This window comes from Kryptolebias marmoratus, linkage group LG16 (assembly GCF_001649575.2).
Source record: "Kryptolebias marmoratus isolate JLee-2015 linkage group LG16, ASM164957v2, whole genome shotgun sequence".
Lineage (NCBI taxonomy): Eukaryota > Metazoa > Chordata > Actinopteri > Cyprinodontiformes > Rivulidae > Kryptolebias > Kryptolebias marmoratus.
In genome coordinates this window covers 24,816,662-24,831,162 of record NC_051445.1, presented here as the reverse complement: position 1 = coordinate 24,831,162, position 14,501 = coordinate 24,816,662, and the positions used below count along the sequence as shown (strand labels likewise).

At 40.4% G+C, this 14,501-nt stretch overlaps 1 protein-coding gene across 6 annotated transcripts in view; it reads right to left on the bottom strand.

Annotated features, from left to right (window-relative positions):
* Window positions 1–1,985: 1,985 nt before the first annotated feature.
* oxr1a (oxidation resistance 1a) overlaps window positions 1,986–14,501 on the bottom strand; it is a 210,160-nt gene continuing 197,644 nt past the window's right edge. For 3 of the 6 annotated variants that reach the window (XM_017413195.3, XM_017413196.3, XM_017413198.3), the window contains 7 exons: window positions 10,642–10,807; window positions 7,823–7,903; window positions 6,423–6,548; window positions 4,584–4,736; window positions 4,399–4,494; window positions 3,026–3,099; window positions 2,084–2,219 (listed from right to left, as the gene is read on the bottom strand). In XM_017413195.3, coding sequence (XP_017268684.1) covers window positions 2,084–2,219; window positions 3,026–3,099; window positions 4,399–4,494; window positions 4,584–4,736; window positions 6,423–6,548; window positions 7,823–7,903; window positions 10,642–10,807 — 832 coding nt within the window. Of the gene's footprint in view, window positions 2,220–3,025; window positions 3,100–4,398; window positions 4,495–4,583; window positions 4,737–6,422; window positions 6,549–7,822; window positions 7,904–9,162; window positions 10,609–10,641; window positions 10,808–14,501 lie in introns of those variants that run through there. The other 3 variants (XM_017413194.3, XM_017413200.3, XM_017413199.3) reach the window with 3 other exon arrangements.

Below are 14,501 nucleotides of genomic sequence, written 5' to 3'. Positions count from 1 at the left end.
GCAGCTCCATACCTAGAGCTATTCAGTAGCAGATGTATATTCAATGATTAGTTTCTGCAAGTCTCATAAAAGTCCATCCAGTGGTTTATGAGCTATTTTGCCAACAGACAAAAAATGGGCGAAAACAATATCACCCACCTTTTGGCGGCGGGTGATAACCAAACAAAAAGGTAAAAAAAATAAAAAAAACAAGGCACTAAAATTAAGGGAAATCTCAAGTTTCAACAATGACTTTAACTTTATTGGTAATTATACATCACTGTTACATTGCTCTGGTGACATTATCGGAAGAGTCATCCGTTTCTGCTCTGTGATTTTCCACATGGACACAAATACTGGCGTGGAAGCCCAGAGTAGCGGGACCGAAAGGACTCCAGGAGGGAGGGTCAGGTACTGCACACATCTGCCCGCCCGCCGACCTTCGTGCCTGGTCCGACTCACCGTACGGCCACGTGTGGAGAGAAACAGAATCCTGCTGCCATGTTTAACCACGTCCTTCTTCCTCACAGTCATCCTCCTCCTCCTCCTCCTCAGAGCATTAGGGAATATTCCTGTTGATATTTGTAGCAGCAAGATTTCTACTAACAGTTAACAGTTATTATGAACAAAAAAGAAAAGTACTGTACAGCTACTACTAAGATAATCTAAGACCTGGCCTCAATGCTTTTCACCAGATTAAAGTGGCAAAGCAACCCATCAATCCACACTTTATTTTATATATATATATATATATATATATATATATATATATATATATATATATATATATAGGAATAAATCTATTTTAACATTAATTTACAGGGTAATATACATTTTATAGTAACAGCTGAAATCTCAGCACAAATATCACTGTCACACTCAACAGCAAATTATATATTTATATATATATATATATATATTTATATATATGATTATATAAATCCATATATAATCATATATATGGATACAGAGTTGTCATATATGCATGTAAAATAGGTAACCACATCTCAGGCTTTTCCAATGATACCCAGAGAAGCAATTGTGTATCAAGACATAAAAGCTTTACAAGTTTCTCTCCTTAAAGAGTGACAGGCGGCGGCAAAAGTGCCGTGACCTGTGGGTTATTTGAGGTCACAGGACAGTTATTTGCATATTCCACGAATCTATTGCAACACGTTACTGTCTACGAACAGTACAGCCGGCGTCCAGACGAGGGGAGCCGGTGTTAGCTGGACTCACACGTACACCCACTGAACAGAACGATACGACGATGGGTGATCTGGTTATAGCGATGTGCTTTCAGATGGTGTGCTATGACAGAGAACGACAGGAGGACTACGACACACAATACTGAATAAGTTAAGCCTCAGTGGAAAACCCCCCCAAACGCGACTGGAAAGACTACCTTCCTGCCCTCCCCCAACTACAAACAGCAAGATTCTCTTTTCTCTTCTGGTTTTAATGTCATGTCCTGTTGCAGATGTGTGTTTATACTCACCACAGATCACTTATTTTGACACTCCACAATCAATAGTAATGGAATGTGTTCAGCTCTCACGCTCTAATCGGATCTTTCTGTCAGATCTGACAGCACAGTGAGTACCGTCCTACTGAATGAACAAAGTACGAGGGGGGTCCGAGAGGTTGCTGAAAGTTCTGATGCCTTATCAGAACCCGCAGAGGCCGTAGTCTCTTCTCACAGCGGTCCCAAACCTGAGCCACTGGCAGAGAGGAGGTCTGAAATCCCTCTGCAAGACCCTGTGGTCCCCCCCCACCCCGATGCCCTCCTTTCACCCCGGTGACACACCCTGACTTCTCCTCACACTTCCCCCTACACCGCAAAGACGCTGCACAAGGCTGTAACAAGATACACACAAAGGTAATTTTTCACAAAGAAAAAACAAAGCTCCGTATTAACTGCAGTAGTAACGCACGACAAGCATCCGATAGCTGGCTTCCGGACGGGGGAGCCCTGGTGATGTGCAGTTAGGTTTGGGACGTTGCCATTGTTCTAAAGGAGGAGGACTCCCAGGTTTTGCCCTTTACAGGACTTGTTTTTTTATTTTTTTGTTGTTTTTTTTTCTCCCTGTGTTGGACCGATGTGTTATTCAAAAGCCCAGATCTCTATGTCCTGCACATAGAAGTCCTCCTTTTTTGAAAGCATTGGGTTTCCAAATGTTTTACAGGAGTGACTCCGCCCGTGGTAAAGGTCTCCGTCCAGCCACAGGCCAAACTCCCCACTGGAAGAGAAGACAACACACACGTTTACCAGTTTACAGAACCACAAGCTGCTCCACAGATGGTTTCAGCAAGTCAAGAAATAAAAGTTAGCACATTTGTACAGCAAGCTAGTTCTCTAAATATTTTTTTTTCGAAATTAAAAGGAAGAAATTGTTAAAACAAATGCACCCGATCTCCTCCTCATGTCTTTTAACTACACATTTTAAATACTTTAGATATAACTTTACCAACCATGTGAAAGTCCAAACAAAGGTTTTAGTCTGTATATTCACTGCTGTCACCTGTTGTCATAATTGCCTTCATCCATTATGTAAATTTGCAGACGTTAATATTTTTAGTCGACATGTATTTTATGAATTTAACTTGAGCATTTCAACTGAAGTAAGAACTGTTTTTCTCCACAGCACTAGTATGCACTGTGAAGGCCAGTCGAGCTCCTGTCGGCTGGATGTGTTACAGTTTCAAACCATCATGGTGGATAAAGCGGAGCTGCAACAGTGTTTAATGAGACGATCAGAACAAGGAGGTACAAATATTAAAGTACTTCAAGCAAGCTGAAAATGGAAGGATGGTTTGTACGCCCTTACTTACAAGTCTTTCTTTATTTGTTTATTTTATTTTGTGGTAAACTGGATATGCTATAGATGGCTGATGAAACTAAAATGAACTGAAATAAAACTGTTGATTTAGATTTTTAGAGAAAAATGACTTGTTTCTATTGATTAATCCAAAGATTAGATAGTTGTTAGTGGCAGCCCAAATGTTCAGCTACAACCATATTTATGTATGTTGATTTATGACTCACCTTCCTCCACCAAAAGCTAAGGAGTCCATGTCTCCTTTGATGAAAAACATGTTGTCACCTGTCCATTTGTAAACCTACAGAGAACACAGCAGAACAGTCATGAAAAAACAATGAACTGACAGCACTTAATATTCTCCATTTTTCTCAAACTTCAGATTCAGAAAAGAGACAAACCCGTCTACATGAGCATTCTGTAATGAAACACTTCAGGAGAAATGAACAACTTCATCTTCTTTCCTTTCTACACAACATTATTTCCATTAATGATATTTAAGAAACAGGTAAGAACCTGTGCTGCTTTAACAGCAGAACAGTAATAATTTTAAAAGAACATAGCTAAAAACCTTTCAGAGCATGCCAAGTCCACAATCTAAGGCTTTATAAAGACTCCCTGAGCGAACAAAGGATCAAGAGAGACACCAGAGAGGAATATCAGCAAAGTAAGTTAAGGTTAATAATAGTTAACATCAGTTCTCACCTGCGTTTAACTATCCAGGTTCTTGGTTCAACAGGTAAACCTGATCATTTAGCACAACCCACTACACTGAATTAACACGCATTTAACAGTTAATAGCAATGACAATTTATATTCCTTCATCGGGGCCTTTGGGTACAGTGCCAAACATGAATCCAGTTATTATTCTGCTGACGCTGCAGCCGACACGGAGGGACTAACAGTGATGCTGAAAGATGGTACAAACACGAACTGGTCAGTGATTCATCTATACTTTGACGACTTAAACATTTATCATCCTTACAATAAATAGGCATCTGTGGATAAATAAAACAATCATGAGTAAACACAGTTAAATATTAATTAGTGATCTTTTAAAGCCGTTTACAGCTACCTGACAAGAAGACTAATCTTCACTTTCTTTGTACTTCAGAGTCTAATTTCTATTTTTTTTTACATACATTAAGGTTTAGCTGTTAGAAAATCTACACATTAGTGAATATTGACCAAAGTTTTAAAGACTCCACATCATGTACACTAAAAGGGCTAAAATAATTACTCAAAATCACTTAGATAACTTTGTCAAACAATTGTCGAGGCAAGAATGTTTGATTTGATGCTGTGTTTATTCCTCATGACTGCGTACGGCTCTGTTTGTGTTTCACATGGACAGTTATTGCAGTGGACACGTTGTACACCCTCCATCATGTGCAATGGAAAAATAAGAAAAATAACTAGGACAAAAACAGAGAAAAACACCAAAAAGGTCAAAAGTTTAAACAGGAACAAGTCAGAGGCTTCTGAGATAAATGAAAAGGGACAACTGATGATTACTAATAATGATGTACTGGTACTGCTACGTCTAAACGTGACGTTTAATGGAATCCCCAAAATCTTCAGACTTAAGAAAGTGTTGTACCTCAAACTCTGGATTGAAGGTGAAGAGAAAGGTCTCTCCTGTGCCATAAAAGCCATCGCTGACCTTAAAGGGCTCAGACGCCAGCGCACCAAACACCTGAGGAAACAAACAAACAAACCAGGATGAGGGGGATTTCAGAGACTGGTCAGCACCATGACCTACCTGGACCTCAGCAGAGGGCTTACCTGTCCATCGCTGTCCTTAATGACCAGGAGGACTGGGGTGTCCTGGCCCTGCATGGCTCTGTACAGCGTCTTAATGCTCATGCCATGCTTCGACGTGCCAAAGGCCAGCGCCCAGGGGTACCCGATGGTCCGTGGTGGGAGATGCCTGGCAAGCTGTGGAAGAGGAAAAGAGAAAAAAAGAAGACGATAAGGAGCTGGAGGAATCAAGAAAAAAGAAATTGAAACACTCAAAGGCCACAGCCACCAATGCTCAATTACATCTGCGGTGACATTTTAACACCGGGTGGTGTTTAAAGAACAGTAACGGGGCTTGAAACATCGAGATCAGCCTCTAGAGAAAGAGAGGTCCGGCACTTCCTAAGAGAGCCTGCTTGCCCCGCTGTAGGCAGACGGAAGGATTAACGGAGGCTGTGGCGCAGAGGGAGATAAGACCAACGGAGGCTTTGGAGCAGCAGCAGAGCATACGTTTCATTTGAACTGACTCATACAAGAGATGAAGGAAAACATTCAAACAGTGCAACATCTTTGTACAATAAGCTGCATTTGTTTTGTTCACTCTCCAGTGACTCATCGGTCCCTTTGTTGTTTCCTTCAGAGGTGGCAATGAAGCAGTAGTGCAGTGAGCAGGGAAAAATGAAATCATAAGGAGGTTGAGGACCAAACTGCCTCTACTCTGCAGTACTCCTAGTCCAGGCTAAACTCTAAGCACGGTCCTCAGAGGGGTTAAAGAAAGCTGAATGCTGGCAGTAAGACTCATTAACACTCATCTTTGTGACGGAGCATTTTCACCTGCGATGACTTTTACCACAAAAAGACAAACGTCTTCATGTTTTCACCTAAAGTTCTGACATCGTTTAGTTCATCGCAGCACTAGTTTCACTGCCTCTGGAAGGAGGCATCAGGTGAAATGCATGCTGACACCTCTGTAGGTGGAGTTGTTTCTGCTGAATGTAGTTATTGAGCCACCTAACAACAGTTAATGGGTAGATACATAGACGTTACTGCAGAGTTTGCACCTACTGTAGTCCCTGAACACACGGATGAAAAACAATTCTGAAAGTAAACTCCATGGCTGATTTACATGCAAGGATGTTTGGCAGTAAACTAACCAGCAGTTCCTCAGATTTTGCATGTTGGTTTTCTACTGGGTGTAACACAGACGGAGCATGTGGACATGTAGCTAAAATGTGCAGCAGTATAAGTTTACTTGTTTCCACTCTAACAACACAACTGCTGGGAACCATTTTCAGCAGTGGATGAATTCACGGCAACAGAGGAATATACACTTATGCCTTAAAATAAACTAACTACGCTGTCCATTTTGTTACATTAAAGGAATATGCGACAAAGAGCAACAGTGTGGCTCATGGGTGTGTTTTAATAGCGTTTCAACAACAACTGGGCTCTACAGCACAGAGGAACAGGCAGTACTTGGGAAAATATGTTCTAATAAAAGCTGGAGTTTTTACAGGCTCTGATCTTTTGGGGGCACTTGTTAAAGATAAACATTTAGCATGTTTTGCCATTTGTTATTAACTTGTATCTTGTATGTCAGGGATGTATTATGTATTTACTTTTATTTAGACAGGTAATATCATTGAGACCAGTAGTCTCATTTACGAGAGAGACCTGTAAAACATTATCTTGACATTTAAAAGGGAGCAGAGTTTAAACAAAACCTAAAAACAAGAACAGGTGGAGAGGGCTCAAGCTGGAGAATTTCAGCTCTTGCTGCAGCGTCTTCCAGGAAGATGGATCGAAGTTCTGTGCGGACACTGAAAGAAATAAAACCCTGGGAGAGAGAGAGAGCAGAGAGCAGGTTTGTGCAGCAGCCTTTACCTTTTCTATCTGTTCGGCCTCCAGGAGTTCACTGGGTTCCCTGAGGTTGGGTTTGAACGTCTCAGGCTCCAGCTCAGCTTTGATGGTTGTGCCATGCTTGGAGTTCACCTCTTCTTTGGTGGTAATCTACAAGAGCAAACAGTGCGTCAGTGATGCACGTGCACTGACAAGCAGAAGTTTAACTTTCTGATGCTGAACGGGTTCAGTTGTAGCTACTTCCACAATTTATTTGTTTTTATTACACTAACTAATATATCAAGCTCAACTCATTTATTTACAGCTTTAACAAAAAGTAACTAAAAGCTGAGGTAGATAATACCCTAAGATGGATAAAGGGTTCAGGAGCACTGGTCTGTCATGGGAAACTAGGCTTAAATCATAGCCCAACTTCAGCAACAGAAAATCAAAGTAAAAAACGTTTTATCCTTTTGGGGAATTTGAATCTAGTTGTCCTGCCCAAATTTATAGATGTAGTGTTTACTAGCAACACAATGACAATCCAACAATCTGATAAGGACAGCTGAATATCTTTCTGCCACTCTCCCACGCCAGATGATCAGGATTGGTTTGGCAGAACTTGGAGAGCAGGCAGAGATGCTGTCTGGGAGATGAGAATGCAAAGTGAATAGGAAATGAACCCAATGAATAATTTGCACTTCACTGTTTTACATTTTCTCTGACCGACCGACTGCTGTGGGTGATTTATCTTTCTCGATAACAGAGGCTGATTGTGGGGCACTTTGCCACTGGTGGCTGGGAGGCTCTCATGTTTCAGTCCTCATTCAAATGGCGCCTACCTGCATTGTCCTCGGACAACATCATTCATCTTGTAAGGGGAGTCTTACTCCACCCTCTCACCAACATACCATACTCTCGCCACTATACAGACCTCACACAGGCCACATTTTCAACATTCATTCTCTTACTAAAAAAAACAAACAAACAAAAAAACCCAAAATGTGCCAGAAACGTAACCTACATTGTTGTGTACATCATCTCTAACAGCTAGCACTTGCTCCTACAAGTCAGACTCATTTAGAGGACTGAAATGCAACAAGTGTTGAACAAGTCCAAGAAGGAAAGCCTGGCACACGAAGATAAGGCTGCAGTCACGTGAAAACCTCTGAGCTCCAAGCAAAACAACATATCTGTGGTAAAATGATAAACATTTTTTGAGCCAAATGCCATTCCTAGTTAATCTAGTCGTGCAACTCTGAATGAACTTGATGATCTCAAACTACTCAACCTTAGATGTTCATTTAAAGCAAGAAGGTAATTTTTATGTTAGTTTGTAACATCAGCAGCAACAGAAGCCTAAAAGCAGACTGTGTTGGTGCAGACAGCAGGATGGGAGTGCTGGGCAGAGCAGAGAGAGTGGGAAACTGGGCTGGTCGGGGCACCTGGAGTCGTTTGCAGAGCGAGCGCAGATCTTCACTGTTTAGCGCATCAATCCGACGGTGGTACTCCGTCAGAGACACTACCTGGCAGTACAAACACAGGAACAAGTGGAACAATAAAACTCGACCGCTTTTATTTCTGGCCATGGAGAGGAAAGGATGGGTTCTGAAAGAGTAAACCAAGCAGTGCCGTTCCAGCTCTGATTTTATAATAAGGAAAATGTTACAAGTCTGACTAAACAAACTGGAAAACAGGCAGAAGGCCAGTGTTAAAAGTTTAGTTTAGATAAAAGGAGGAGGAACAGGGGTGTTTTAGATCACTTAGTCATTTTGCATGTTTGTGTAATGTGGTAAACATCACCGCTATAAAATCCTATGGTTACACAAAAAATCAGCACTGATGAGGAAACTAATGAGAGCACGAGCAGTCTTCAAATCACACAACAGCTGAGGTCTATTAGATTCAACAAAACTTGCCGAGGCCGTTACCAGCATGATCATTTCACTAAGATACAATCCAGACAGACCCACGAATCATGGCTTTGCTCCAGCAAACAACACCCTACGCTGCTTCAGACTCCATGAGGATTTCCTGCCTGTGTTTTTCAACCAAATAAATAAATGACACATACTAAAAGCAATGTGGAAGAGATAAACACAGACGTCATAAACAGACACGTGCAGACATATCTTATAATAACAACTAATAAAAGTCACATTTAACAGTGAGATAACCTCATCGTACTGGTAAGGGCATAACTTTTCTGTTTAGGCTGATAACAACTAAATAACTAAACCTCTTGTAAAAAAACACGTGCTTTTGACTTACTTTGCCAAATTTACCTGATAACTATTTAGGAAACAGCCTGCCAGCTTTCAGGAATTGCTAGAGACTGATAATAGTTCTTATTAAGCTGGGGGTGATCAATAAAAACAGTAAACATTTAGATTTTACCATTAAATCTTCTGCTATAAAAGCACAGCTTAGCTAAGTGTAAGCCTCTCAGCCAACCGAGCACTGTGTAATAACTCAGGTAAATGTGTGGTAATAAAAGCTAATAAAGTTACATGTTACTACAGAGTAAGGTGCCAGTAGCTCTGATAACTTTTATTTAGCTTACACGGTGGCAAGACGACCAGCAGGCAGATGGGAGCACTGTCACCACTGACGAATATTATAGTGGACAGCATATTTAACTCCAAACCACCAAACTAAACCAAACCGGGAAAAGAATTAGCCGGCTAACGAGCTTTGATAGCAAGTTAGCATAGCATGCTAACAACAATCACTGGAAACATAGAGCGTTATATTCAAGGAACACAACAGAAACAAAGCGACATACACAGGTGTACTTAGGGGTCTGCCGTTTGTCCTGGTCCTTCCCCCTTCTAGAAAACATTTCCTGCTCACTGGACGAGCTTAAAGCTAAAAGTCACATTACGGACCCTTTAAGTTTTCCGCGTGTCACAAACAGACTGGGAGTTTGGCAACTGGCATAAAACCTGAGGGACTGCGGGACCAAAATAGAAGCGTTCTTTATCTGAACGGGTCTCTGCGCTGCGTGACCTGTGTGACATCGCTGTGGTCCAATGACGACACGAGATGGGACGGAAACTGGCATCCCATTGGATAAAAGGGACTCAATGATCCCGCCTCATGGCCGACAGAATTTAAAGAGACAGTAACACCATTACTCCAGAAACTGTACTTTGTCGATTTTAAAACTGTTTGGAGACATAAAAAACGCCTTTCCTGAAAAAACATTATCAGGTTTCTTTAAAAATCTCTTTGTAACAAAAAAAAACACATTAAAACTAATTAAAACGTCCACCTGATGCAAAACCTTCATAATCAAGGTTCACGTTTACTTAATCAGACATCAAGGATCATGTTGCCTCTGTTATTCAGAGGTCCACAGACAAACAAATCAGTCCACTTTGTTTCCTACATCATTCATTCACATTAAAATTTAAAGCACAGCCTTCATCGTATCAATTTCTTTCCACAATGAATGCATCCTTCTCATTAATCACAGGGTTAGAGACGGTTTCGTTTGTCTACTGTTGATCTCATCCACTTTGCACAAATCTGTATGAGAAGTGCAGCATATCTAGGTGTGGAGACAACCTTCGTCTATGCTTTTTTCTCTTACTTCCACATTTTATGTATCTACAATAAAACTTAATAAAAAAAACAGGAAGAACCCACATCTGTGTCACTTGTTCAGGTATTTTATAACCAAAGAAGAATGAACATATAGTGATATTAGCCATTTGTCATTCAGAAAATGAATTTGACAAATGCTGACCAACACTAGTGACACTCACACAACATATAATGAAAAACTGCCATACAGTGGCTGAGAAGAATTAAAAAATTACACAAACATGCAAAACACTTTGGTTGGAAGTTCAGAAAAGCACATTTCCAAGCAAAGCAAGTGGGACAGATCTTACACATAATTTGCAGTGTGACAGAAAATTGACAAAGGTTTACTATTAAACCAAAAAATATGCAGTGGTGCAACAAAGGTGCAAAATACAGACGCTTAATACAAAACTGAGGCTTGCCGACTACACAGTTTAAATGGCGTACAAATAAGACCTACACAACACAGTCACAATATGAACTGCATAATGAAAGCAAATCAATTATTTATCATTTACAATAACACTTAATATATTAAATTATAGCACACAACTTGTGTTTTCACAGGTTATGGATTAAACCACAGTCAAAGACTGACTTTAATCCATGTTTGTGAGGGTTTGATATGACACAGAAAAAGACAGGTGAGGAAACCTGTCCTCATAGACCTTACCTCCCATTCTTTGACATTGCGCTCAGTGATGGGCTCGTCATCAGATGTTTCTGACACCACATTCTTTTTGACAACCATGAACCCAGGTTCTTGACCCATCCCTCTGACCCCTTCGCCGTACATGTCCGGGCTCCACTGCTTGAAAAATACATACAGGTGGTTTGATCTGGGAAGGAACAGAACAAACATATTTCTTTAAAGAAAAATTGCATTGATTCTGAAGGAAAACCAGCAACTCCCATGAGTTCCTATATTTTTAGAATATCAAGATAAGTAAACAACTAATGCTGTTAACGTTTTGCATTTTGACAAGAATAATGAAACTGATCTTCTACGTTCATAATTCGATGAAAGAACTAGTTGTTGCTAAAGTTTTTACTCTACCGTTTGGTTTTCAGTAAATAAAAAAAAAGAGTCATTATCTTATTTCAGAAAACTGCTGCTGTAAGATGAAACTGGTTTACATTTATGATCTTTTCACATAGGCGGTATCTCACTGGGACACGAATAGTTGGTGAATGGTATTCAGAAGGGAGCCTCTTTAATGTCTTCAGAAGGTCTTGAGACGTTCTCAACTTCCTCCCGTGAGCTGCAGAAGTGTGCAGCCCAGTTGCTGCTGATAAACAGTCCAAATCTGCCCATCTTCGTTTCAAAAGTGGACTTCAGTAGATTAAATCACAAACATGGGGGCGGCTGTCGAGGTGGGATCAAAGTGAGCCAAGGTGGGCAACAAAATAATGTGCACGGCCAAGAATGCAGCTTTGAAAGTGTTTGTTTAAAACGTGGCCACTTGGTCACAAACAGCCAGAGTTCAGCTACAGGAAGACAGGAAAGTAGTTGCCAGTCAGTGAGCTAATTTCTGGAAAACCATCTTAACAGTAAGCTTTTTTAGAGCCAGTTATAGTTATTCAGTTAGATATCAGTCATTTTTTTAGAGAAAAAAAAAGTGGATCAACTTAGACTTCTTTTAGTGAAGCCTTCAGTTCGCTGTAGCTTAATTAGGAATGTGTTCCACCCAGCTTCGTGTCTCCGGGCTAAATTTTTAAAGACCTTTGTGTTTACAAGGCTCAACGTTACCAACTGTCTTATACACCGTGGCTGTGTGTGAGGCGGCTGCTACGTGTTTTATAAGTCAGCACTCGGAGACTAACCTGAGCTTCTGCGTATGTGTACTCGTGTGCACATGTGTTTAAAAGTTAGCACACTGGCGAAGCCTTTCAAGAGCTCATTCAGCCGAGAGGGAGAAAAATGATAAACACCAGAGAATGTCTCTTCTGTGAGGTGAAGGAGCTGCTGCAGTTTGTGAGAGGTGATGCGCCTCACACACACTGGCAGCATTTGTACACAGTTGCTGTATTCTCACAGATTAGCGATGATGGAGAAACTTCATGTAAAAAAAAAAAAAAAAACGACAAACAAACATGATTGCATCCGCTCCAGTCAAGTGTAAACAGTGGAAGTCATAAATGCAGCACATAGTTTGAATAAGACGATGGGAATATGAGTTGATTACTGACACATTTAGCAAAATAAATGCACTTAGGTTTGTACGCTGAGCTTTACTTATTAAATAAATCTTTATGGGTCCTAGTCAACATCATCCCCTTTATGATGTCCTGCTTGTGTAGGTTTTGCAAATGCGAGCAAAAAGATGCACACAAATATTGTTATATGAGAATAAACAACTTAGAAAATAAATTGTAACTTTATTTTCCCATTTTTTTTAATTGCAGTTTGATGGCTCAACAAAAACCTCATCCTTCATGAAAAGATTTCATCCAGCCATCTCCAGAGAAGGCTCAGTGTAATATCTGCAGCCAGCTTGTAAGTTGAGAGCTGAACGAGGGAGGAAGAAAAACCTCACAGAGTCGCACGAAGCTTTCCCAGCTCCAGGTCTTTATAGAGACACAAAGAACTCTAGTGCAGGGCCCACCTCTTCCTTCCTCTGTGGAAGCACCTTCACACAACAGGGATAGTTCCCTCCTGAGATGATGGAAAGATCTAGTGATAATGCCCAATAACGTTACAGAAATCTAAGTTATTTTATGTTAGACATGTAAACAGTTCAACATTAAAATAGAATACAAAAGATTAGCTCATGATTAAATTTTAAAGCAACAGAAAACATGAGTCATGTCTTGCTAAGGTTGGCAAACATCAAAGAACACAGGCAGCTATTGAGCTGTTTTGAAGGTCAGAGCTGCGTTTAGCTCAGTCTGTGGCCCGCTTTTTTCTTTCAAACACTAAAGACAGAACACTTAACGCCACATCTTGCAGGTCGCCTCCCATCTGGGTCAAGCAACAGAGACGCCAGCCGCATCGGAATAAACAAGACTGTTACGGATGTCCTGTCAGTGTGAAAGATTTATGATTATGTCCTCCACACACCTTGGCCTGCTTGCAGCACAAAGCAAAGACAGGTGAGGAATAAAAAGTAGCAACACGTATGAGCCCTGCATTCTAATACCAGCTCTGAATCTGCCATATCCATGGGTTATTATGCCCAGGAGTGACAAGCACTGCAGCTCACTTCCTATTACAAGGTGGGAAATGTTGTAGCTAAGCAACCTGTAAGCAAAAACAACAAGAGCTAGAAAGCTATGACAAGCATTACGTTTAAACTTAATAGAGAATTAAAGATCTAGCAGTCCTTGAAAGAATGAATATATATATATAATATATACACTGCCCTTCATGCCACAGTTTGAAACTATGATCATGTTATGATGAGAAAGGCTGAAGTTATAGCCGTTTTGGTCAAACTGTAAATGACATTATGTGCGATCTCATGCCATATTGCAAGATCTCACAAGATGTGTTAGTCCTTGGAATATGTCAGGTACTACCACACCAAATTTAGCTCAATATTTGTCAAATATACTGAGTTACAGACAATTTTGTGTTGGATAAGGTTGATTAGAAGTAGCAGCCATCTTGAACTGGGCTGACTCCAAAAGTTAATGAGTTGTAGAGGTACATCCACTGTTAAATTCCACTAAAATCTGCCCAGTACTTCATGGGATATTTTGCTAACAAACAATTTGACTTTAACAGTTAATGTCCAAGGTTTGAACAATGATGTCACGCAATGTGCAGTGCTTTTCCACACTACAGGGCGCACTGTCAATGAATGGTCCATTTTCTAATTTTTGTCATATATATAGCGCACCAGACTATAAGGCGCATCGTTATTTTTGTACCTTCGCGTGGACAGCACGCGCCACGCTCTATTTAAATTTACGATTTTGGTGCTTTAGTGGAGCTGGTTCACCTGTATCAGCATTTCTATGATCCCTCTTTGAGAGATCGCAAAGATAATCAAACGGTTCAAAACTCACAGAAGGATACTGCACCGACGTAAGCGTCAAATATAAATGCCTCCACTGCTCGGTCAGGTCCGAGCGCCGTGCGCGGAGCCCTGCGCGACTATAACTGAGCCTTAATGCTGCAAGCGGTGCAGCTTTGTAGTTTACCAAAGTCGTACTAAAACATTACAACTTCTTACATATATACAGGTGCTGGTCATAAAATTAGAATATCATGAAAAAGTAGATTGATTTCAGTAATTCCATTTAAAAAGTGAAACTTGTATATTATATTCATACATTACGTACAAACTCATATATTTCAAATGTTTATTTCGTTTAATTTTGATGATTACAAATGACAACAAATGAAAATCTCAAATTCATCATATCAGAAAATTAGAATCTTGTGAAAAGGTTCAAAATTGATGGCACCTGGTTCCACACTCTAATCAGCTAATTAACTCAAACCACCTGCAAAGGCCTTTAAATGGTCTTTCAGTCTAGTTCTATAGGCTACACAATCATGGGGAAGACTGCTGACTTGACAGTTGT